The following is a 25,899-nucleotide window of genomic DNA, read 5'->3' on the forward strand; positions in this document are numbered from 1 at the left end:
CGCAACTGAGGCAGAATTAAACAAGGCGGGTGAGAGAAGAAATCAATAGAGAGATATTTTTCAAGTCCAAATGTCTAGTATCCTATTTCTTGGTGAAGAAAGAATTTGATCCTTAAGTAATAAAATATTCTAAGTTCTTGGATCGGAGTCAAGGAGAGTGGAAAGTAACTGAAAGGGAAATGCACCACTCTGTCCATATGCAAACTAACCTAGCTGCTCAAGTACAAATAGAGTTAGCAGTCATTTCTGTAGGATTGTTGATGCTGTTCTCTTCCCCAGCTCTCGTGTGACTGTTCTGTTGTATGATTCTTGATCTTGGATACAAGATTCCATACGCTTGTTATGTGAACACTTTGTGCATAGAAATGACTGCCTGTTCTAGGATTACTGACCCTTTCACTGTTGCTTAATTATTTTTTTAAATAAACACATCTTTTGCTCTATAAAACAAAATCCTGCTATCCATGTAGAACAATAGTTAATGCTACATGAACAGCTTGTGTTAATTAAAGCCATTGCAAGCTTTCTCTCCCTCTCCTCTTACTCTTGTTTCCCTCCCCATTTATCCTCTCTTCCCCTTGTATGACACAGTATAAAAATAATGATAGCTACCTTTCTCTTTCTCGAGTCTAGATGTTCATTGATGGTTTTTTCTTTCTCCCTTTCTGTTGGCAGTGATGGTGCAGGAAGAAGTGGAACCTACATTCTAATTGACATGGTTCTCAATAAAATGGCCAAAGGTGAGAATCAAAAAGCTTGTGGCTTTCTCAGTGCTGAAAGATGTGGTGGTTACCATAGTAACACACAGAGAAATATTCACAGAAGGCCCAAGAATAAATTAGAGGCAAATTGTACCCTTTACTGAATGATCTTAAGTTTATTTTCAGTGCTTGTAGTGATTTAAAAAAAAAAAAAAAAGCTGGTCATGAATGGAGCCTAGACATGTATGCTGTTGGAAGAGGCAGGATTTGTAGCTTTAATTTTATTATTTTAAATATGTATTACAGCTAAAAAAAAAAAGCTTTGAACTATATGATAAATATTTAGTGTTGTCTAATCAGTAAATTGATTCCTTTCAGTGGGTTGTACAGGCACGTCTCACCTATGCAGCAGTAGTTTAAACACAATTTTGAGACGGTATTTCAGTTGATGTGGCAATGGAATGGAACGGGAGTTGGCTGACCGGCATTCTGTTCTCGGCTCTGCCATTGTCTGTTTGCCAGACCTTGGACAGGTCACTTAACTTCTCTGTGCCGCCATTTTGCCCATCTGTGAAATGCACCTTTCTATAAAGGGTTTTAGCTGCACAGCTGAAAATCATAAGTAATCAACATTGTTATATATTTAAAAAAAAAGTCTGTGGATTCCCCTCAGGAAGGATGAAGTACTTTCTTTTTATTCCCCCAATAACTTATTTGATTATGGGAAATGCTGGGGTACATGAAGATAGTCACTGTCTGATAAATAGACAATAAAATAAAGTAAATAACCCACTGTGTTAAAAGTGTAATAGTTGGGAGTTTCAAAAGTGCTCAGCATAAGCCATTTACCTCAGTGGGAGCAGAGACAAGCCAATGCTGCACAGTTTTAAAGCCCTACCCTATTTTATAAGGACTTGGTCAATCAACACTTTACTTCCACTTCATTTCTGTCTGTCTGTTTTATAGTCTTACAGTGTAAGGTTTTTAGGGGTAGGGAATATGTCTTCCTTTGTGTTTGTACAGCACCTCGCACTTTCAGAAATAAATAAATAGCAGTCTTCTGCCTTCTCATCACTGTCTTTCTGCATCCCTTTTTTGAAGCTAGTGCTATGGTCAGTCACAATCTTGCCCTGTGTGTATGTGAGTTTTCACTTCACAAGAAAATGGTAATGCAGATTAGCTGACATGTACATGTAGAAATTATATTTAGCATTTTGTCTTCTAATCACTGTATCAACATTAGTTAATTCAATGAACTGTTTAATCTTAGTCAGCTTCCTATACATAGTTTAAAAATAAAATCCATGTTTTGCAATCTTTCTCTTGCTTCTGAAATTGTCATGTCCCAGAAATAATGACATTCCATTCCTTCAGATACAGGAGTTTGACATTTCTTCTCCCCTGTTTCTGACTGTTAACATGTCTCATCAAACACACACACAAAAGGCTATGTTTTGTGCCCTTGAGCATCATGTGGAACTTGCTATTGATGTGAAAAGAAGTTGTGTGCCTGCCTTATGCCAAGTCCCAGACTGAAAATTCTCCAGCAAAATGAGATGATTTTTTCCAGTCTCATTGGAAAGTGTATTTGTGTTTTGTGAAAGAATATGTAGGAATTTCAGCTATTTGGTACATTTATATTTCAAGTGGCAACTTCATCTCTCCAATTAATGGCTGCGATACATGATAAAACTGATGTACACCTCTATTAAATATTAGTTATACTCATTTCAGCCATCAGCCAAGAGAGGATGTGATGAAAACTAGATTTAAAATATATGAAATTTGCTCACATAGAGAAATAAATGAGAAATATTTTCTAGCTTCAGGCTTTCAACCACTTAAGGAAGGGTTGACTTTGTTGTAAGAGCACTAAAGAATGCCATTTATTGACTCCATTGTACCATGTAATGTCAAATTCCATTTTAAGTGTGGGCTTAGTGTTGCACAATACAAGACAAGTCATGTGAAACTGGCCAAAGAAAGGAGTCACAGGGCTTTTTAGATTGGTCACCCCCATTTTGTTCTTGACCTGCTCCCCTCTGCCAATGGGGGTGTGCAATTTGAAATCCTCTGACCTGGTGCTTTGGCTGTAGTTTAAATGAAAGATCAAAGGGCAAAGCGGGCATCTCAACCCTGCTGAGGTGGGCCTTTCCCAGGCTGTCACACTGTGAGGCAGCCAAAGGTTTTGTTCTGACAGGAATCTAGGCCCAGTCTGTGAGGCCTAGGCCTTCTTTGTCTGGCCTGAGAAGTTTGAGGCCCAGGTTGAGGATCCAATGTTCATCAAATGATCAAAGGCCTGAAGCCCTGGACATGAAATCTTTCTTTCCATTTCCTTTTCTTAAAGAATGAATTGCACGAGTACCAAAGAATGCCATTTCCAAAGCTTTTATGTGGAGTGCTAGCACTAAGTTTAGAGTCCTTCAGTCCTTCTAAACAGAAAAATGTAAGTGCACTTTCAATCTGGGCCCAGCTGCAAGGCCAGCATCTACTAACATTTCTTTCAAAAAGGCTTTTAAGGATTAAGGATTCAGTCTCCCCCCCCCCCCCCCCCAAAAAAAAAAAAAAAGACTTTTAAGAATAAACTTAGAATAATTTGAGTTCTTGTTCCACTGTCTGGTTTATTAGAAAGTAGACAATAATACATTTTTAAATCAATGTAAATAGAGGACTATTTAGTTTCAGCAGTGGGAAAGTAGAAAACAATCAATAAAATGCTTTGGCTCTTTAGTGGGATTTTTAATAGGGCAGATTTAGAAAAGGGTGTTTCTTTTTCATGTAATGATTTACTTTTCTACATTTGAAATGATTTCTTTTTGGCATTTAACTGTAAATGCTTTTGTCGTTTAAAATTTTCACTCCTAATCACATAGTAAATTAGTGCTGATACAGCTGTTAAAATATGTTATAAATTCAGATCTACTGCTACTACAGCTGGTCAGAGTTGCACTAAACTATACTGTTTTATACACTTAAAGCAAACAATCAGTTATTTAAATTATTCAAATTTATGGCACCAGAAATCAATTAGTAAGGATTTCCTATTACATGGTAGGTGATACAACTTCACAAACAGTGATACAACATTTGCCAAGCCAACCTCAAAACCCACACACACCCCAAAAAACTCCCACACTATTCTAGTGCACTTCAGTTGTGGTTGTATGGGAACATTGAAGTTAACACTGTGATCACAGAAATGGTTCTGCCAGAATACTTTCGTCATAAATGTTAAGGATTTCCTCCTGCATTTTGTGTTTGAGTAGTGAGCAGGGCATGTGAAAAGATCTCATGATGCTGGGGGAAGCACTATGCTGAGTAAACACATTCCAGTCCCCCGGTTGCCATTGTTATTCAAACAACTTCAGCATGCATTTTTGGAGCCCCTTTGGCTTTGCATATCATCATGAAGGATTTCCTGTTGGGCTGTCTGTCTGTAATGAATTATGGTATACTCTTTATTATAAACATTGTGGCTTATCTGTGCATTGTAAGATCCATTAGTGTAAGATGCCATGTTAAATAATCTAATTGTATAAAATTGGAATAGTTAAGACAAATGACACTGATATCCATTCTGTACCAAATTTTCAACACAAGCAGTCTGTTCAACTTTGGTTTTATGCTCTGCAGTCACAAATCAGTTGTATCTAAATGTCCAAATTATTCCTCTAGCATGGGGTCAGTGAAAAGTTTTACAGTTAAGTTTATTCTTATATTTAACAGTTCCACTAGCTTCAGTGCTATGCTTTGCCATCCTGGTACTTTTGCTACAGTTATTGGTTATATTATTCCTTATGCAGAGCAGTGTCCTAACAGGGGTCTCATCCTGCTACTATTGAAATCAATAGCAACATTCCCATTGACTTGAGTGGTGCCTCAAGTCTAGCCTTACTGAAGGCACTAGGACTGGACACCTCTAAATGATGATCTTCCATTTCAATGAACAATGGAATTTTAAGGGTGTTACAGAAAAGTGCCCGGGTAATACCACGTTTTCAGTTCCCAGATGCACATTTTAGTCCAAGCTTTGTTCCTGAGTGAAAAGTTTAAAGGTTTCCTTTGAAATCAGTGTGCACTTTCGGTGGTTGAATGGGGGAAGAAAATGACAGTTCATGGTCTTTTGATGATTAGAGAATGCTTGCTACAGTGCATTTCAGCGGCAATTTCCTGTTATGAATTTTAACATTCTTCATTCATATGTTCACATTAATACATTCAGCAAGATTTTGTTTGGCTTTTTTTCCACAGAGCTGGGTAAGCTGTCTTAGATAAAATAATCCATCTGAACTTCCCCCCAAAACCACACCAAACCTGAACTGCTTGGGCTTTTTCTTTTTTGAAACACAGAAGAACTTCAGCATTCTTCCCTTCCTCATCTTTCTTTTCTGCCCTTCTTCATTCTGGTGGTGAGCACAAGTACTGAAATACTACAAGAGACTATTACTGGAGTGTTCTCTGGCATGATGAAGGAAGGAACGAATCTGAAGGAAAATTATATGAGATTTCCAGTTTTGTTTTCCTCTTCTGAGAGGTCTTCATAGTGCAAATAATTATTTGAATTTTGGATACTAATTGAAGCGATTGGAATTTAGAGGAGGGAAAATATGAGTTATCAAATTCTATTGAAATACATTATAAATTTCAGAACCTGAGAATACAGCATAAAGATTGGATGTAGCATAGCCAAACTCGGTGAAACCTCTTCAAAATGTGAAAGCTAAAAGGATTCCTTAGTTCCTCTTGTGACTCATCATTACCAATAGCAATATGCCAAAGTATTTAGCTAAACAGATCCCTTTTCACTAGGGCCTTTTGCTTATTCTTAACACAGATCTAATGAGCATAATAAAATAGACAGGTCACCGCCACTAAAAAGAAGCTTGTGTAAAAGATAATACTTGTACACATTAGTATTTTAAATTGGATTTAATCTGTTAATTTTTATGTCTCTGTATAAAGATTAAGTCAAATTCTGTTTTCCAGTTACAATGATGTAAATTTGGATCAACTTCCTGGACTTCTGTGCAGTTAGTCTGGATTTATACTGGGGTAAATGAGAGAAGATTTAGTTCTAGGAGCCAGTTTCCACTGTAAACACAGAATTTACAGAATGTTTTATTACCATAGTTGACAGACTAAATATGGTTTAGAGAGAAGATTGTTATCTTATTATTTGTTTGATATTTCAGAGGCTGTGAAGTGGGTCTAGAAAGTGATGAAATTCCTGTGGAAAATTTAGGGCAGAAAAATTCTGAGTTTTAAAATGGGTAGCTGGGATTTGTTTGTTTATTTTGTCTTCTAGATTTGAATCCATTGTATAGCGAAGCCTTGAATTCTGTATCCAGTTAGTTAGATCTGGATAATTATCTTAGGAAAAAATTAAGGTCAGTAAAGCAAAGTTCTAGGTTTTGGTATCTGCACTTTTGTATTCTCCACAACCTGGCCCCAAGTATTAGCAATAATGGTGATTGCATAATGTCTGAAATGTTACTGGTGCTTTTTATGAAGAGGCAAGGTGGCTGAGTTAATAGCTTTTATTGAACTGACTTCTGCTGATGAGAGAGAGAAGCTTTCAAACTTGCACAGAATTCTTCAGGTTTCTTCTTCATCTCTTCTTCAGTCTTTTTATGAAGACAGTTCTTTGCATCCATGTATACATATTGACAGGTTTCAGAGTAACAGCCATGTTAGTCTGTATTCGCAAAAAGAAAAGGAGTACTTGTGGCACCTTAGAGACTAACCAATTTATTTGAGCATGAGCTTTCGTGAGCTACAGCTGTATATTAACCAGGGCAGTTCTGCAAGTGAGTTCGTTTTATCTAATGTAACTGGCACCGAATTACCCAAGGAACACAATTAAGCAATATTGCTTGTTGCATGCTTTCCTACCACATAATTGACCACAAAGGGAGCTTTGCCCCAAGCCACAGGCAAAAGTGCATAGTGGATGTCTAGGTCAATTTTTTTAATGGTAGAGCCTTCCAAGAAAGGCGAACTTGTGCTACTTAGAGCAAACAACTTAAAAGCACATTTTAATTGTATAAATTTCTGCTTTTAAATAACACATTTCAATGAGTAGCATTACATGTATACATTTTTGGAATGGCTGATTGGTGCTGTAAAGTAATCCATTAATAACAAATTAAAACAAAAACCTATGAAAAACTTGATCATTCCAGCAAGCTTCTACTGAAAAATGAGTGAGAGCTCACTGGGAAAGTGATGCTGGTTTATATTTCCCATAGCATATTCTGAGGACTGATCGTGCTGATAGTTTCCCTTATGATGCATAGAGGTTATAAACAAAAGGCAAACAAGTTATTGATGTGATTTTTTTTTCTTTTTAAATACTTTGGAGTATATGTTCACAGAGGTTGCTCTGTAGGACGGTATTGGGACTGAAAGTATGGTAGAGAGCAATCCTATTTATTAAGGATGTGAGGCACATGAATCGTGAAGAAAGATTGATCAGACATGGACTATATCTTGGGAAAAGAAAAACTAAGGGGGTCCCCATAGAGCTTTGGAAGATCATGAAAGGAATGTATTGATGTCAGTAAGCAGCTTGAGATAGTAACTAATTTGAAAACAAGAGGTCATTGACTGGAGCTGAGGAGGAGACAAGCACATAAGGAATTTGGACGGCATTTCTTCACACAAAGGATAGGTTAGAATATGAAACAAACTGAAAAAGCCAGCCATACAATGGTGTGCTATCAGTTCAATAAGCAGCTGGGCAAACATTTAGAAAACGAGGTAAATACAGAGTGAAGAACTACATTTTTACAGTTAATCTTATGCAGTCAATCCATAGATGGATTTCAAGAGAAGTGTTTAATTGACCAGATGGAAGTCTCCGTCCCTTAAAGTTGCAATGTAGGTTATGACACTAAAGTATAATTTCTGCGCAATCTTAAACCAATCCCATTGTGACTCTTATAGAAGGCTACCTTTCATTAAAGACTTGTCCAGAATTGTTGCATATTTTCCTCAGTTCATTCTGTGTAGTATCTAATGAATGCTCTACCGCTAGCTAATGTACTCGCAATAGAAAACTAGAGTAAAATAAATATAGATCTTGCAATTTGAAAGACCCATATGGGCCAGCTGGATCTCAACACCAGTCTATGTAACATACATGTGCACACTCCCATATGGGGATTCAAGAAGGAGCAGATTTCTTTGGAGCAAACCATTAAACACAGCACTGAGTGGCATTTTCAAAACTGCACTTGATTCAACAATTGTCTTCCAGGTGACTAGCCTACAGCTTCTGGCACAGGTGCTGGAAACGGTGGATTGTCCGGAATTGTGACATTGTGGAAGAGCTAAGGTGGGGGTCATAGAATCCCCTGTATAAATTTGACTTAGAGTTGCCAAAGCCAGTATCCCTTTGTATTGCATGTATATGGGCATGTGTGTATGGAATGCTACAGTGGTCATAGTTGATGCTCATATGTTAGTTTGAAAGGGTTATATGTAGCAGTGCCTGTTAGTGTGACCATAACATTAATCATACAGGTGTCATTATGGGTTTTAAAAGTAATCCTCTATTACCTGCATCCTCTTTTCAAGTACAATAGCTAGGATGGAATCTTGTAAAAAGCAGAGGACCATCAACTTCCACTGAGTGGGAATCTAAATGTTAAAATAAATCCAGTCCTGCTAAGAGTAGAATTCCCTTGGCTTATGTCAGGGTTCCTTCCCCACTCTGAACTCTAGGGTACAGATGTGGGGACCCGCATGAAAGCTTATTCTTACCAGCTTACATTAAAAACTTCTCCAAGGTACAAACTGTGTTTTGGCCTTGAACAGTATGCTGCCACCACCAAGCGTTTTAAACAAAGAACAGGGAAAGAGACCACTTGGAGACTACTTCCCCCAAAATATTCCCCCAAACCCTACACCCTCTTTCCTGGGGAGGCTTGAGAATAATATCCTAACCAATTTGTTACAAAATCATCAAAGATCCAAACCCCTGGATCTTGGAACAATGGAAAAATCAGTCAGGTTCTTAAAAGAAGGATTTTATTTAAAAAAAAAAAAAAAAAAAAGGTAAAAATCATCTCTGTAAAATCAGGATGGAAAATATTTTACAGGGTATTCAGATTCAAAACACAGAGGATCCCCCTCTGGGCAAAACCTTAAAGTTACAGAAAACAGGAATAAACCTCCCTCTTAACACAGGGAAAATTCACATAAAACAAAAGATAAACTAATCCGCCTTGCCTGGTTTACCTATACTGTTTGCAATATTGGAGACTTGGATTAGGATAGGTTGGAGAAGATGGATTTCTGTCTGACCTCTCTCAGTCCAAGAGAGAACCACCACATAAACAAAGAGCACAACAAAAGCCTCACCAGCCCCCAAGATTTGAAAGTATCTTGTCCCTTTATTGGTCCTTTGGGTCAGGTGCCAGCCAGGTTAGCTGAGCTTCTTAACCCTTTACAGGTAACAGGATGTTGCCTCTGGCCAGGAGGAATTTTATAGCACTGTATACAGAAAGGTCGTTACCCTTCCCCTTATATTTATGACAGCTTAGTAGAAATCAGCACCCCTTTAGTCCAATTCGGGATGATTGGTTTCTGCATTTTCGTGCTGTCAATAGACCGTGTAGGGCAGAATTTGCTCTATTAGTCAACGAAAAATTTACACAAATTTTATGTCTGCAGCTACTTATTCTTCTGCAGTGACAAAGGATATTGGCTTAAAATTGACATGCCAGTACAGAATCTCAAGCCCTACAAGACTGTTGAAAATGTAGTAATTTAGGTTGCGCTGGCTGGTTGTAGATTCCATCTACCCCAGACAATTATACATGGGATGTACAAGCTGACCTGTACTTGATAACTTCAAAAAGAACAGGAGTACTTGTGGCACCTTAGAGACTAACAAATTTACTTGAGCATAAGCTTTCGTGGGCTGTGCTCAAATAAATGTGTTAGTCTGTAAGGTGACACAAGAACTCCTGTTCTTTTTGCTGATATGGACTAACACAGCTGTTATTCTGAAACTTGATAACTTCAATAATTTTCCTTCAGAATGCATGATAAATTCAATATACAATATTATCTAATATTAATAAAAGTTGTGTGTATATAGTATTATTATATGGCATAGTAATATGTCTTATTAAAATTTTGAAATATTTTCTCTTTTTTCATTATTGTGATTTAATGTTCTTTTCACTGTGTACATGCATACTTTTCCTGTTAATTGTGAAAAACAGAGATTGATAGTGGATTTTTTAAAAAAAAATCTTGTGTATATATTGACTGGGGTGGAAAGTTTCTAATAGGGTTAGAGTAAAATGTATTTCTGTCTGGGTTGAAAAAGTGACTATGAGCCTTAGGGCAGGTCTACACTATGGAGGAAAGTCGATCTAAACTACTCAATTTGAGTTACATTAGTAGCGTAACTCAAGTTGACAGAGCTTAGATCTACTTAACGGGGACCGCACTAGACTATGTCGTTAGGAGACACTCTCCCATTGACTCCCCTTACTCTTCTCGTTCCTGTGGAGTACCAGAGTGGATGGGAGAGCGATCAGTGGTCGATTTCGTGGGTCTTCGCTAGACCCGCTAAATCAATCCCCGGTGAATCAATCGCTGCAGCATCGATCCACAAAAAGTGGAGACAAGCCTTTAGATTTAACCTATTTATTCTTATTCCCATCCCCAAATACACACACTGGAATCCACTTTCTGCAAAAGAGTGGAATAACTGTCTTTCACTGAAAACTCCAGTTTGTATCTATGATCTCCTGCATTAACCTTAAAAATGGTTGTAGGGGTCAGGGAGTTCCTCCTCAAAAGTGTTGCAGCTTCACTAACTCTTTGCTGAGGCTTCTCTCTGTTTTTTATGTCATGACATTAAGTGACCCTCGCAGCCAGTAACACACCTCTAGCAGTTACAGCAAATGAGAATTGCTTAAATATTTACAGTTTCTATCCATCACCTTCAGTTTAAAAAAATGTTTGTACTCCAAACATTGTTTACAAGTGTATTTTATTTCACTTGCATTTGAGACAAAACAAGATAAGGAAGAAAGAAGAGATCTCACTTCCTCCCTGCAGAGTCTTTTATGGCTGGCAATGGTGTCTTTTAGCCTTTGTCCAATGAGAATCATAGATGGAGTTGGAGTTATGGCTGGGGTGCCATCGACACTAATGATCAGTGACCTGGCAATATTCTCCCAGTATATATACACACACTGTGATCAGACATCTGACTTTCATTGGTGTCATACCTCTGTCCTTAAGAGTTTTTTCGCGTATACTATTTTTCACTATTTCATAAGATTAAAACACGCTACTCCTAAATGATTCTTTCATGGCATGCCTGACAGACTGCAAATACAGCAAAGTACATGACTGAAGCTAAAAGGCTGCCAATCAGCAGCGTCTTACAAGTATTAATTGGACCTCTTTCGGCTTCTATCAATATCATTGAAAAGAACTGACCTAGGGGCTCTTCGGGACTGTTTCCTTGGAGATCTTAATAAAACAGGTTTTAATCTGACCTAACAAGACCCTTTGCCCTTCAAGAACTAATACAAAAACTTTATTATTTAGTAAATATAAAAAGATACATTAGAGAGGGAATAGCTCACAGGGATGAAATTGAACACCTATGTGGCACAAAAAGAAGTGCATATGGCAGGTCATTTTCCATATTTCCTTTAGTATTCCATTTTTTTCTATTTGGATGAGAGCTTATTTTCACACAGCTCATCTCCTCCTCCTTAAGGATACAATGGAAGTCCCAATAATCCCATGTTTGTAACCTCACACCCCTATGTCACAACTATTTAAACAGTAATATAGATTATCTTGCCCTCATCATTGTACTAACTGAGCACCTCTCAACCATGAATGGATTTTATCAGAAACAACCCTAGGTATTTTGCCAGCCAAGGTGGAAGATGTTTCCATACCCCACCCCTGGCATGGTGCCCACTGAAAGTTGGCATCCAGGTCCATCACTTTGATTGTCCACCCCTAAAAGCAGCTCTGGATTTTATCCTCACTATACCCCTGTGTGAGAGAGAAGTAGTATTCCTTTTTACAGATGATGAAGTGAGGCCACAGGGTAGAGTAAATGATTTACCCAAGGTCACACAGGAAATCTCTGAGCCAGGAGTTGAACCCAGCTTTCATGAGTCCCTAACTAATACCCCAACCCACCCTTTAATGTTCTTTGTGAATAAATTCACGTATAGTTTACCCAATTTTTGTCTTTTTCTAGAGCATTTGCTGATATATCTGAAAGTGGTTCCCAGCATGAATGTCCTCCTTAGTGTAACACAGATGGTTAGCTCAGTGAAGATCCTGAACCCATTATAGGGCTTTTGCCCTTGCCTTCAGTGTAAGCACGTGTGAGGATATTGTGTAATAAATAAAGTCATGTTTTAGTTGTTTACAAACTTCCCTCTAAAGAAATGCTGCTGTTATCAGGGCTTGCATTTTAGGAGCTTGTATAGTGCCTGACACACTGGGACCCCAGTACTGACTGGGGCCTCTGGGCATTAGTCGTATGAGTAATATTAATATCCTGTTTGTTTAGATACTGGGAGTTGCCAGTGCGACCCTCAGACAGCCTATTGCAGTGGATCTTGATTAACTCATGTCTGTTATTTATTGTATTACTGGATAGTCTACTGATGTGACTTTCTGCAGGCCAAACATTTAACCCTTTGGAGGCTGCTAATCAGGAGCGCCAGCTCCTTAGTGCCAATTCCTACATTGCTGCCCAGGGGAGGAGCAGGAGGTGGAGGAGGAGGGTTGACCCAAAACTTCAGAAACTGTTTCTCTCCTTGGGGCAAAATATAATTCAACTTGCGTCTTTTCATGTTTTCTCTCTGTTTAGGCTGCTAACATTTTTTGATGTGGGTTGTTTAACCGCTCACTGTAAATGCTTTGACCTTTTAAAAATTACCAAATGCCGGATTCTGCCCACTTTACTGCTATTGAGTATTGGTGTATGATGTGTGGTCCTGCTGAGTTCAGTGAGAGTCAGGTACTGCTCAGTGTAAATAGGGATGACAGAAGCTAAGGTGTATTCTGTAAAAATGCTTACAAATTCACCTCTCAGATTACTGCTGCTACTACGACAGCAGCTACTCAATCTCACAGTAAATTTTGCTCTTAGATACATTTAAAACAAACACAGAAATCTCTTATTAAAAGGCACCCTATGGCAAGCAGGGACCATATTTATTTCATGGAAGACCGTGGTTATGAGATAAAATGTAATCATAGGAGAAAAGTCAATTCTTTATCCAGTTTAGACATTGCCCTTTTAACTTTATTTCCTGAAGCCAATGGCATTATATGACAGAGGGATATGTGTTTTAGACAAGCAGGCACAAAACCTTACCTTATTGACATATTCTGCTTTCTCCTTTCCAGTTATCTGTGGCTGGATTTGAGCCAGTACTTTTTACCCTTTCCTATACAATATACATTGTTTCCACAGACAGCATACTGGTATTTTTATCTGTTGGTAGAGGGGATGGGTTAATGGCCTAAGCAAAACATTTGCAATATTTAGGTGTCCTTGGAGTCATAGGTTCAAGTCCTGATAGGGCTGACTCAGCTCTTCCTTTTTCCACTATAGATAAATTGAGTTACCTGTACCTTGTGTGTGAGCCGTTCAGATGAGAACTATAAAAATGAGCAGTCTTTTCAGCTCTGTGTGGATGTGAAGGTTTCCATGGCAGCACACTGTGTATGGATTTTGACCTAGTGTCCCTAGATAAGATTTCCCTTTCTCCAACTACAATGCCTCCTTTCCCAGGGATGTCTGCATAGCAGTGATGCTGTATATAAAGTGCTTTTGTGTGCTCCAGGATGAAAAATGCGGTCTATTATGTCACTGTTCTGCACTTCCAGGTGGAAATGGAAAACCTCAAAGTGATGAAGACCATGAATTTATGCCATGTGTGCCACTAAAGCAATTAGGAAGACATAGTCAAATAGACACAAGGAAGTTAGACATCCAACTCCCCTTGATTCTGAATGTGAGTTGGGTGTTTATGCCTTTGAAAATCTCCTCCTTAGTCTAGAATTGTGACTTAAGCTATTCCATAGACCAACACACAATATGAAGTGAGCTGTAGCTCACGAAAGCTTATGCTCAGATAAATTCGTTAGTCTCTAAGGTGTCACAAGTCCTCCTTTTCTTTTTGTGAATACAGACTAACATGGCTGGTACTCTGAAACCACACAATATAGTGGAGCTTATGTAATATGCTACCAATCTGGCATATTTAGAATAGAAAAAGCCCTTATCACACTGCGTTTCATTAGAGGAATAGTGAGATATGTTTATTTTGCGTTTGGTACAATGAGGGAATAGATGTGAAAGGTGTGATAGTGTTTGGGAGGGAGGAGGTTTGCTCATGTAGAGAGAAACTACCAGGGTTACCTCTTGCCATAGATCTCATCTTCTGCTCCGAATTTTCTTGTTCCACGCATTTTCTTTCAAAGCAGCAGCCCAATTTTGCAGCACTATGTTCAGTTGATTAGTCTCTTGGGGCATTTATGTAGGCCCCATTACCATAGTCTCTGAGCATTTCCCAGTCATGGTGGGGTTTTGGTTTTTTATTTTTATTTTTTTTCAAGAGCTGCAAAACATTTTCTCTTTTCTCCTATGCCTGTAAGGGTAGCTTGAGCAGGTAGTAATGTATTGGGGAATGCAAGTGGGTACCCTGTCTGATCTACCTTCATTATCTTCCCTCTTCCATCAGCTAACATAGTCTATGATTCGTAATGATTGATATGCTGAACGCCAAACGAAGTCAGATCTTCCAAGCACTTATGCTCAGATTCAGCAAAACACTTAAACACGAGCTTAACTTTAAAATCGCTAGTCCAGTGGTACTACTCAGGTGCTTAACTGCTTTGCTGAATCAGGACCTTATGACCAGACATCGTGCACACTAGCAGGGCTGTAGTCCTGTTGATGATCGTGTATTAGCACCCTGTTCAGCACCATAATCTGTACAATAGAAAGGAAGGAGCTCAGTGGCTTATTTAATGCACTTTTAAGTTTTTTTTGAATGTTGATTCTCAAGAGGTTTGAAAAATGTGTATTGTAAAATCAACTTTTGCCTGACATTGACATTTTCATAAAAGGGGGTATGGAAGTCTGCCTGAACATTGAACAGTATCATTGGGTTCCTGCGCAAACCTTTTCCCCCCCTTGGGTTACCTTGACATTTTAATCTTAATGCCTAGGCATGGAGGCTGCCATCCTTTATAAAAATTATAGGTGGGATTTTGAAAAAAGTACAGCATCAGCCTAACTCTTCCCCCACTGTAGCTAAAGGTGAAACTTTGAAAATCCCTCCTTCACTGTGTGGGTGTAGATTAAGTTACACTGTTCCCATTAAAATTAAATACTCAGATTGTTAAAAAGGTGCTCCTGTTCTGCAGACAAGGGCAACAGTTGTTTGTCGTTTTCTGTGGTGCAATCCTCACCTAAATTGATGCTTTCCATGGAAATTCTAGCTGCATCAGCTGTGGTTGAGATGTGATTTTATTATTTTATTATTTTATTTTATTTATTACACTTTTGTGAAGTGTCTTTCTTTTCTTTTGGGTTTTTGAGGAGATCTTTATTTTTGTCTTAAATATCTTCCTACTTTATCATCAAATATCTCATGTAAAGTCCCATGTAATATGTAGAGATCCCAGGTGGCAACCTTTGAGCTGTCCTTGCTATGCCCATTGTATAAATAAAGGTCTATTTCTGATACAGATACGGAAATGCTCATTTTCAGGAAGACGTTACAAAGTGATATATTTTCTTAGCTTTGGTGATTTGTTTTTAAAGATTTTCTTGGTATTTTCCCCACATTAAAACAAAATTAAACTGTTTGTTTTAAATTGCCTTTCTTGAGTGTTTTGAGTGTGAATTTTCCTGAAAGGGTGCTATTGAGGGGAACTGTGCGAGTGTCTCTCTTAAAGAGGATGTTCGTGCTGTTTATATTAGCATAAACCTGACTGCAGTTGGCTTTGAGACCTTTTTAAAATGTGATAGAACTGATAATGGTAAATGCTTAGAGCTTAAACCATGCATATCCCCTGCGCCGGCAATGGGGCAACTTACAGCAATAAGCATTGCCAGGATGGGCCTGTAGTTTCTAATAAATATGTTCTGCTGTTGGGAAGTATCTGTCTGGGCATCTCTTAAGAATTTGTTTTTCTCCGGGTTTTCTTGAATTAATGCTAATCAAAACTGCCTTTTCCTCTTATTTTTTTTTTCCTTTATGAACACAAAAATTGCAGCTGTCTGCCTAGTCTGCTGAGGGATGGATGTAATAATTTTCAATTGGACTGTTCGCCTAAAGGGAACCCGATAGCAGGAGATTGACAGATTCAGCATGTATTATCTTTTGCTCTGAACTCATCCCAGTTTGTGGTTTGTTACAGGTGCTAAAGAGATTGATATTGCTGCTACCCTGGAGCACTTGAGGGACCAGAGACCAGGCATGGTCCAGACAAAGGTACTGTCAATACATCCACTGGGATTTTAAATACATTAAAGGTATTTCACTGTAGTTATTTTCATGACAGAAGAGAAAGGGCATGACCTAATTTTACACAAGTCGCTAGCTGATTACGCTGGTTCCCTACCAACTGTGGCTTATTTATGCTGAAGATTTATCTAGGCTACTTTCTTTGATGTTTACTGCTCTTTTCTTGTAACATCTTCCACATCTATCTTGATTAACATATATGAAAGACAGTCAAGACAGCAATCTATAGTCTATTAAAGAAAATGCATGCTAAAAAAAAGTTCTTGCTCTAATCTTCAAGGGCAGATTATTTTCTTAGAGTATTTGCAGTTCAGTATCATGCGATATGTAAACCAAAGGTTCCAAATCACTTAAGACCATAACTGCTGCATTCAGTTTTTATGCTGAAAAAGTTTCAGCTTATAGGAAATGGTTCAGGAGGAAATCAAGCCCTTTTAAAGGGGAGTAACAGTACACAGGCCTGTTTCTGAAATAATGTGTTTTTCACACATGATGGTTGAAACCCTGTGCTTCCTCTTTAAACGCTTGCTGTCTGTTCTTTTATATACCTATTGCATGGTAGGCTATGTTTGTATCTTCTGGTGAAGTGCAATAAAATATCATTTAGTTGTTTAATGGGAACAATGTGCAACAGAGTCATCAATTTACAAAGAAAAGTGTTGTTATGTTTTGTTATGTTGTTATGCATCTCAAACTTGAAATTCATCTCTGCGCTGCTGCTATAAGTAATGTTGATAAAAGATGGAAAAATACCTTGCGTTATCCTCACTTGCTGCTTGTTAAGAGCTGCAATGATGAAATTAAAGTGTGGTGTTGTATATGACATTGAGGAATCTCATTCACGATGGGGAGACCAACTAAATAGATATCTATACATGACATGGGCAGAAAATGGCATGGTTTTGTTGGTCCCCGTCTGGAGCTTACAATGTGGGTAGATGGACAACAAAGAGCAATGATATGACAGGGTCCCACGATTAAGTAGGTACTGATGGAAATACCTTCAACATATGGGAAGTGAAAGTTGCTGCTGGGTAGTTGTGGAACAGATGGTTTTCTGTACCAGACACTGTTTCATAACTTTTCTTGAGGAAGTAATGGATTCCTCCCAATCCCATTCATTTCTGTTCCATATCTAACCTGGGAAAACTGGTGTTGGAGAACTGTCAGGGATATTTTTGTGTCATTTCATCAGGTGGAGGCAGAATGATGCTTATTGGGTAGTTGAAGTTGTCCAATCTTTATCTGCAAGTGAGGTGCAAAGTACAGTAGAACCTCAGAGTTACAAACACCTCGTAAATGGAAGTTGTTCATAACTCTGAACAAAATATAGTGGTTGTTTCAAATGTTTACAACTGAACACTGACTTAATAAAGCTTTGAAACTTTGCAGAAGAAAAATGCTTTTAACTATCTTAATTTAAATGAAACAAGCACAGAAACAGTTTCCTTCCCTTGACAAATCTTTTTTTTAGATTTTCCCTTTTTTAGTAGTTTACATTTAACACAGTTCTGTACTGTACAGTATTTGCTTTTTTTCCATTTCTGTTCCCTGATTGCATACTTACAGTTCCAGATGAGGTGTGTGTGGTCAACCAGTCCGTTCGTAACTCTGGTTTAAATAACTCTGAAGTTCTAAAAAGAAAAGGAGTACTTGTGGCACCTTAGAGACTAACCAATTTATTTGAGCATGAGCTTTCGTGAGCTCATGCTCAAATAAATTGGTTAGTCTCTAAGGTGCCACAAGTACTCAGTTTCTTTTTGCGAATACAGACTAACACGGCTGTTACTCTGAAATCTGAAGTTCTACTGTATCACAAAGTCGTCTTCTACTCTAATTTTCAAATTTAGAAAAAGCAATAACATACAGAATCTAACTGATCATGTATTTGATTCCTATAGGAAATGTAAATCCTGACACATACTGTCAGGGCACCCCCTGTACATGTCAGTCTTTCTGTTGAATCCTTACTCTGGCGTTCCTTTCTATTGATATAGAAGGGTATGTTACCCTCAACAACAACAACAACAACAAAAGTTCCTAAACTACAGAGTAGGAAAATAGAATGTAAACTTCTCTGGGCTTGATCAGCTGATCACATGGAAATCTCACTGATAGTTACACTTCAGTATGGTGTTCTCCCCTTAAAATGTGTACCTGGAGAACCTTCATAAATAAAATTAATCTGATGCGTTGATCTAATATGAAATACTGCTCATCTTTCTTGTCTCTCCCTCCTCCATTATCATCTTCTCAGAACTGCCCAAAATCACTTATTCAAGCTAGCATATTGCAGATCGTAAATATCTGGTTACATGCCAGTGCTATGTTGTCCTCAGAGATTTATTTATTTATATTTAAACAAGCCCTTGTGCTTTCCCAGCTGAATACAAATAAGGAATATCAGGCTCTTGAAGTAATTTAAAACAATGGATTAAAAATCAGGTTAGAAATGCCAATTACAGAATGTCCCTAGGCAAATACGCACTGAGTTACTTCAGCAATGTCATTGCATTTCCAGCAGACAGTGCTCCACAGTTTCAATAATTGAATGATTTGTTAGCAACATATTGTCTATAAGAAACAATCTTTTATTCAAAAACACGGTATATAATAAACATATATAAAATGATCATTCTGTGTTTCTGATGGGTACAATGAAGGTTTTGTGGTTTTGTTTTTTCAGGGGGAATCACAAAATATTGTTGAAATGTCACATGTGACATGAAAGAGTAATGAATGAGTATATTCTTTTGGGATGAGAAAATTCTTTTTTCCTTTCTCTTTGCTGTCTCACATATAACACATAACCAGTAGTTTTCTTTCCAGTTTTTACTTGGAATCAAAATTAAACACAATTGTATTACGCTTTTTCTAAGATACTGGATTTATACTGCCCCTGCATTAGAGATAAAACCAAAATCCCTTTCCAGCTCTGATCTTTACCCCCAAGTTTGCCCATCCAGGTTCAGCTCTACTCATTCAGTCTTGTATTGAGCTGTAACACATGTTGATTGTAGCACAGCTGAATATAGATTAACAGAATGAGTCCCTTAAACATTGCTAAGAGTAAAGTTCATGTTATCTAGATGTAGGAGGTTATGCTTAAAGGTGTGGGGGAAGTAGGTTAGGTAGTTTTGCTCTCTAAAGATTAGCCATGGGCATCTGTGGAAGCTATAGCATTTTGAGTTCGCTGTGCCTGATAGACCTAGCCCTGTGCTGGGGAAACAGTGCTGCGCATCACTCGTACCATCCCTTTCACTGCAGTACGGTTGATTTTAACCCTAGATTCTCAGGAGTATGCTTGTCGGTTAAGTTGCCTCAGTAATTAAGGTCCAAATCCTCAGGTAGTATAACTTGGTGTAGCTCTATTGAAGTAATCTCCAAAGCTCCATCTCTGGCCCTTGGTCTTCACGTTCGGTTCTCCAGTAGCAAAGTAATTTGTTCTGAATAGGTACAATTATGTGCTTTGTTCACGTGTGCCCCTACAAATGCATGTCCAGGTGGAATGCCCTTTCTTGCTTCCCACTCTTGGCCTTCTGCTGCTCATGCTGCCCTCGTATGAATTCAGTGTGCTGTATCAGCACTAGCATCCCATTCCTGCTTCTCCTGGGTGGCCACCAGCACTTCAGATTTTACTTTAATCCAGGTAGACAAATCATATGTTGGCGGTTATGCCACAAGTCATGGGGTAGCTTCTGTATCTGAACATCATCCTTCCATGCGTAGCAATGGTAAGCCATCACTCTCTTGGGTTGATTGATAGCTAATACAAAATTGGAGGATCCAATCCTGAAGTTGCACGTGTGTGCTAGTTTGGCTATAGATGTTGCCAGGCTGACTGCACAACTCATGATCTCAGATGTATCTGAGAAATTATTCTAATCCTCCCACCCCATTCCTATCCACGAACTGTGTCCTTAGCTATCTCACGATAGGGTTTTCTAGTCAATGTAGGCATTGGCTCTACAATATATGGGGTGAGGGTGTAGAAGTCTGACACTGAAGTGATGAAGTACAAGTCATCTTGTATTCTTGGTGGAGTCTGAAATAGCCGGTTGAAACATTTTCAGTGTCATGAATTTTTGTTGAAATATGTTGTTTTGTCAAAACCCAAACATTTTGGGGGGGAGAGATAGAGATACTCATGTTCTTAGCCTGGTAGTTAGAGCACCTGGAAAGTGGAAGTCCAGTCAAATGCCTGAATCAGAGAGCTAGGATGAAAAATTCTGCTTTGAATCAGGGAGAACAGGGATTTGACCTTGCGTCTCCCACATCCTGACCACCAGGCTTCTGTCTCTCAGACATTTCGACATTTGCATCATCAGAGAAAATGAACATTTTGATACAATTCCATTTTTGTAAAAAGTTCAAAAGGTTTTGTTTTAGTTCCAGAGTGGAATGAAAACAAATTCGAAAACCTCGACAGTTGATATGAACCTGAATGGTCATCCTCCAGTTAGCTCTATTAGCTGTGACTTCTCCTAGCCTTCAATCCTTCCACCAGCTTTCCACGTGGGGTGGAGTATTGTGGGAGACAAAATGCAATTGCATATTGTCAAAGTCAGATTCACGACTCACTGAATTTGTCAGACCACTTTGTTTATTAGCAAAGCGCTTTGCCAATGCACCCAGATATATGTGAGCCTTCTGCAAAAGCTCAAGCTAACTTATTTATACAGATAAGCCAAAGCCAATTTAACATAGGAGACAAAAGGAAGCAGAAACTGACAAATATACATACATATCTTATTTGCATACTAATGTTTACCAGTCTCCTAGCTCAGTAGGAGCTCTGTTAATTAGTTTGAGGACCCATTGTCTCACACTCCTTAATGTTTCTCTTCCTGACAACTATATTTCAACAAACTCTTCAAGCAGCATTTCTTTAATGAATTATAATTTCAATATAATTCATTCTACTTTCACAATATCCTTAGTCCAATCTTCAGTAATCACCTTGGGGGCTGTCCATTTTCAGGGGCCATGAGCCTCTGCTGCATTGGCTCGTATAGTCTGTGGACTTCAAGCCCACTGTGCAGCACTTGTCACATAGTCAAAACCAGGGGGCTAGAGGATACCTGTATTTGGGACTTCCCTCACCTGTGGAGACAGATATTACCCTAACGAATGGAGATATTTGCAGTGGTGGTTCCAATCCATATTGTGCAGAACACATCTGAGCTATGGTCGTCACAGTCCTTCTCCAACAACCCTGGTTTTCTGGCCCAGTTCAGTTCTGTTCTGTTCTATGCAGGTTCTTAAACCATGCTCATTCCTGTGGTATCTGAGTGCAGCTGGCCTGCACATTCTTTCAGTTCTCCTCCTGCCTTCCCCCTTTGTTCCCAGTTCGTCCTCCCTTTCAAAGAGTGATCCTGAGAGCAGCCACAAGAAATGTCACCTGAAATATTGTAGGTTCAGAGTAACAGCCGTGTTAGTCTGTATTCGCAAAAAGAAAAGGAGTATTTGTGGTACCTTAGAGACTAACCAGTTTATTTGAGCATAAGCTTTCGTGAGCTACAGCTCACTTCATTATGCTCAAATAAATTGGTTAGTCTCTAAGGTGCCACAAGTACTCCTTTTCTTTTTGAAATACTGTATTTACTTGAACCTTTCCAGTGTCTGTTTGAAACTCTGGGGTGCGTTAGATTATTTGAAACATAAGCAAAATGTGAAATAAAACTTTAGAATACTTTGAGCAGATTCACTATTCATTCCGCACAACTCGTGACTCCTTTTTGTGTGAACAGACTGGACCGTCAAATATAAAAAGATTTTTAATGTAAAAAAAAAAAAAGTAGATGCAGATTCCAACATTTTAGTAAACTAAATTTCTTAGCAAAATAGTTTGCTTAGAAAATAGATACTAAAATGTCTCTCTCTCTCATAAACTGTCTTACTGTATCCCAGTGTCTTCACACCCACTAATCTTGAGGAAGTGAAACTTCTCTGTCCTTATCTGAGACTAGAATGTGCTAGGTGTGTGCTTTTTATAAGGCAGGTGTATATGCCTGCAGCCTTCCCACTTTTGGTTGTGATTTCATCTAATCTCTCAAGACCAGGTCACATCAGTATTTGGAAGGCAAATCTACAAAAATAATCCAGTACAGAACTGATTTTAGTAATTTTGGCAGTTGTGTTTACTGTAAAATCAGTAACAAAGAAAAGCTCCTTTCAGACAGATACTCCCATGTTTTTAAATGACAGGTAGTGATTGAAGAATGCTTGGTAATTTGTTCCAGGCACTGTGTGCTGAAAAATCAAAATGTTACAGTCCTTGTTTTCTTACAGTATGCATAATGTGAGGAAAGATTTACTGTAGTTGCTATCGTCTGGAAATGCTGGGTTAAGGAAGCGAAGGAGCCCTGTCTCCAGTGCCCCACCCATTCCCACACGTCAGTCATGGATATTTAACCAGTTTCATCTGTCAGATGGAAGTGGATAGTGATCAGTTGCTCACAAACCTTTCTGACCATGCAGTTGTATGTCATTGTATGCTAATATCCAGCTGTAATAACAAGTGCTTCTTGGTTTCTGCTATCTGCATTTTTCTCTGTTAAGATGACTGTGAGTTGTAAGATCCTGTCAAATGTTGTATATTGCACCAGTAATCTCAGAACATTTTGTTCCTTTCCATTGAAAAGTGCAGTTTATCTTGCATATTCATATTTTTAATAATATTTTGAGGATGCTTCACAAATGAATAGTGCGCCAGGCTTCCTTCCTGGAATGCTTTGTTTTATTATTCAGACTGTGTATTTGTTCTCTCTACAGGAGCAGTTTGAGTTTGCATTGACAGCGGTTGCAGAGGAAGTGAATGCAATACTCAAGTCACTTCCACAATGAGCGGTTCCATCTCCTTGAGGTTCCCTGAGGATCCATCGCTCATTTCCTTATTCTCAGTCCCTGTGAATGTTTTTGGAAACCGTGACCTGACCTTAACTGTGTATCTTCTATTGTATCCACATAGTAATAGGGTCCTTACAAACTTCTATAGCCAGTAAAAGTTCAACAGTTAAAATGTGTATTCTGCTTCTGTTTCTTAAAATTTAAAAAAAGATACCTTGAAGCCTCGGATTAAGTGACAGAACAATCCATCTAATTCCTTTCACACCCTCAGAGCCCTGAATTTCACATTTTGAAAGCACACGTTCATGTTCTTAATAGCAAATATACAGTATTGTGGGTAATTAGTGCAGTCAATATAATCTCAGAAAACACAGTGTTCTGTTATATTTTATAACTTCTCAGAGGCTGAATAAGAAGAGCAGGGGGCCTGAAAAGGACCAGGATTGTTCTTACACAATACCAAGCAAGATCATGAAACAATGCTGTGTGTGTTAGTAAACACAGGTCTGGCCTCTTGCATAAGGAGGCTGCGCCTTTTCATGCTGGGCTTTGGCAAGCGAATGTTTTCTTAACTGTTGTTTACTTTTCAGCTTTGTGCAATGAATGGGAGAAAATCTGAGCTATAAGTAAATAGGCCTGCACAGTTGTCACAACTGCAGAGAACAAGTCGGTCACATTAATGGGAACCCAATGTATAAAGAGCACAACAACACTACTTATGTACCACTGGCCTGGTAGAAAAGAAGTGGGATAGTCTAACCTCAAGAAGTGAGTTGTAGGCCCCAGATAGCAGCTGGATGAATGGCCTGAGCTGTTATGAAAGCAGATTTTTGATTTTATAGGATTACTGGGGAGAATGGGAGCTTCTTTATATTTTGGCATTATTTCCCCCCCACACCCCCCACCCCCAAACAGTGTTGTTACCATTCTTTTTAGACCAGAAAGGATATTTCAGCAAATGCATTCCAGGCATTCCTGGCTGAAACAAAAGTTTTCAATCTACATTGTATGAATTTGTCTCCATCCAGACATTGGTTGCAGCTCTCTGCAATATTTCTGTTCTTTCCCCATTCTAAATGATACATATCATTTTAATTCATTATTATGGGATGAAGAAATGTAGGTAGAATTTCTAAGCTTCTTGTGCTCTAAATTCTTATACCTACTGTTGCAAAGTGATGCGAAAGTATGTCTGTAAATGATCCAGTGATGTAACTTTGTTTAAACACACCCACATTTTTCATTGTTTTATTTTTGGGGGGAAATTAAAACTGCTGATAGAAACACTTTGATTTATTCGAATGAGGGACTATGGGTAACATTTTCAAAAGTGAAGTGACTTAGGCTCCTAAGAGTAATTCCTTTTTGAAAATGGGACTTACGCCCTGTAGATGCTTTTGAAAATGTTACCTAACGTGGTTGTAGTTTCCAAGTTTATATTTTTTCAAAATTACTTGAAAGTGTTGTATGCTTATAATTGTGCCAGGTTAAGAGTTTGATTTCAGAATTGCAAAATATATCAATGGTTTTAATTTTGGGGTCTTTTGTAAATCTCTATTCAATGAATTGTTTAAAAAATAGCATTGCAGTTTTGCTAAAAGAGAGGTGACAGGCACCTGTTGGAATTAAATAACATGTTGCAATTTTGTGTTGTAGGTATGGATGTTGGTGATTTCTTCTTTTTGGTGATTAAAGAGTTATTTCAAAAAGCGCCAGACGTGTTACTTTTCTATGTATGTTTTTGTACACTCTTCTCAGTGTGTGCTGCTACTGCTTAATTTGTGCATCCCATTACCCTGGCAGCATAGAGCAGTTACTGCAGATGCCATCGTCCTCTTAAGTACACATACTGTATATTAAGCCACATGTTTATTTTATGGCGTAAGTATTTTAGAGCTTTCCTAGCAATAACTAAACAAACTAATGGGGTATGAATGAGAAAATTGCCTTTTTCATTTGATAATTTAGGTTTAACAGGACTCCTTTATTACTTTAGCTAACACAAAATTGCAGATCAGGGCAGAGTAAATCAGTTTGAACAATATCTGCCAGTGTTTGAATTAGATTTATTGTGGAGACAGTGTGACACGGCTTTCTGAAAATGTAGGTAGCTACATCCAAACCAACCTACCAAAATTCAAACTTGGTATATCCTAGCTCCCGTCTCGTGTTGCCAAATGGAATGGTCTCGCTGCAGGGATGCTGTGTTGTTACTGACTGACAACCCAAGGGGTGGTAGTTTTTAAGAGGGAAGATCCTTGCACTGTGATTCATTAATATTTTCCGAGCTCACTCTCCCCATACCCACTGCAAACCTGAGTGACAGTGGCAATCGTCAGTTCCTCTGGGTTTGTAAAGCACTTCTTGATGCTTTTCCAAACTGTTACAATTTCTGTTTGAAGTTCAAAAATCTCTTTCAACCTAATTCTTCTGCAAATATTTAATCATGATATGTATCAGGTTAATAACGTAAGGGTTATTCCAATCAATTCAGAAACAGCTACAGCAGGAATATGATTATCTATTAAATTCTATAGAATGGTTCAAAGTACAGAAGAGGATCATCTTTTCCATTAAATTCTATAGGTTTTCAGAGTACTTTCTATAGAATCCCATTTAAAACTCAATAGGTTTCATCCTGACTAAATACTATAGTACTTCTCCATAAGGTCAGAAAGTGATTATTACCTTGGAAGCAGGAAGCACCTTCCAGTAATCTAAAGACTATTGCACAGCATTACAAGGCCAAGAGATTTTCTGGCTTTCTTCTTCAGAGCGGTGCCAGACTTGCAGTATTCACT

At 38.3% G+C, this 25,899-nt stretch overlaps 1 protein-coding gene across 3 annotated transcripts in view; it reads left to right on the top strand.

The window, feature by feature from the left end:
- Positions 1-24,808, top strand: part of PTPRN2 (protein tyrosine phosphatase receptor type N2) — a 1,054,095-nt gene extending 1,029,287 nt beyond the window's left edge. For all 3 annotated transcript variants that reach the window (XM_073334545.1, XM_073334547.1, XM_073334546.1), the window contains 3 exons: positions 676-740; positions 16,143-16,216; positions 23,024-24,808. In XM_073334545.1, coding sequence (XP_073190646.1) covers positions 676-740; positions 16,143-16,216; positions 23,024-23,095 — 211 coding nt within the window. In that variant the 3' untranslated portion in view covers positions 23,096-24,808. The remainder of the gene's footprint in view (positions 1-675; positions 741-16,142; positions 16,217-23,023) is intronic.
- Positions 24,809-25,899: the final 1,091 nt, after the last annotated feature.

This window comes from Lepidochelys kempii, chromosome 2 (genome assembly GCF_965140265.1).
Source record: "Lepidochelys kempii isolate rLepKem1 chromosome 2, rLepKem1.hap2, whole genome shotgun sequence".
NCBI classification, from domain to species: domain Eukaryota; kingdom Metazoa; phylum Chordata; order Testudines; family Cheloniidae; genus Lepidochelys; species Lepidochelys kempii.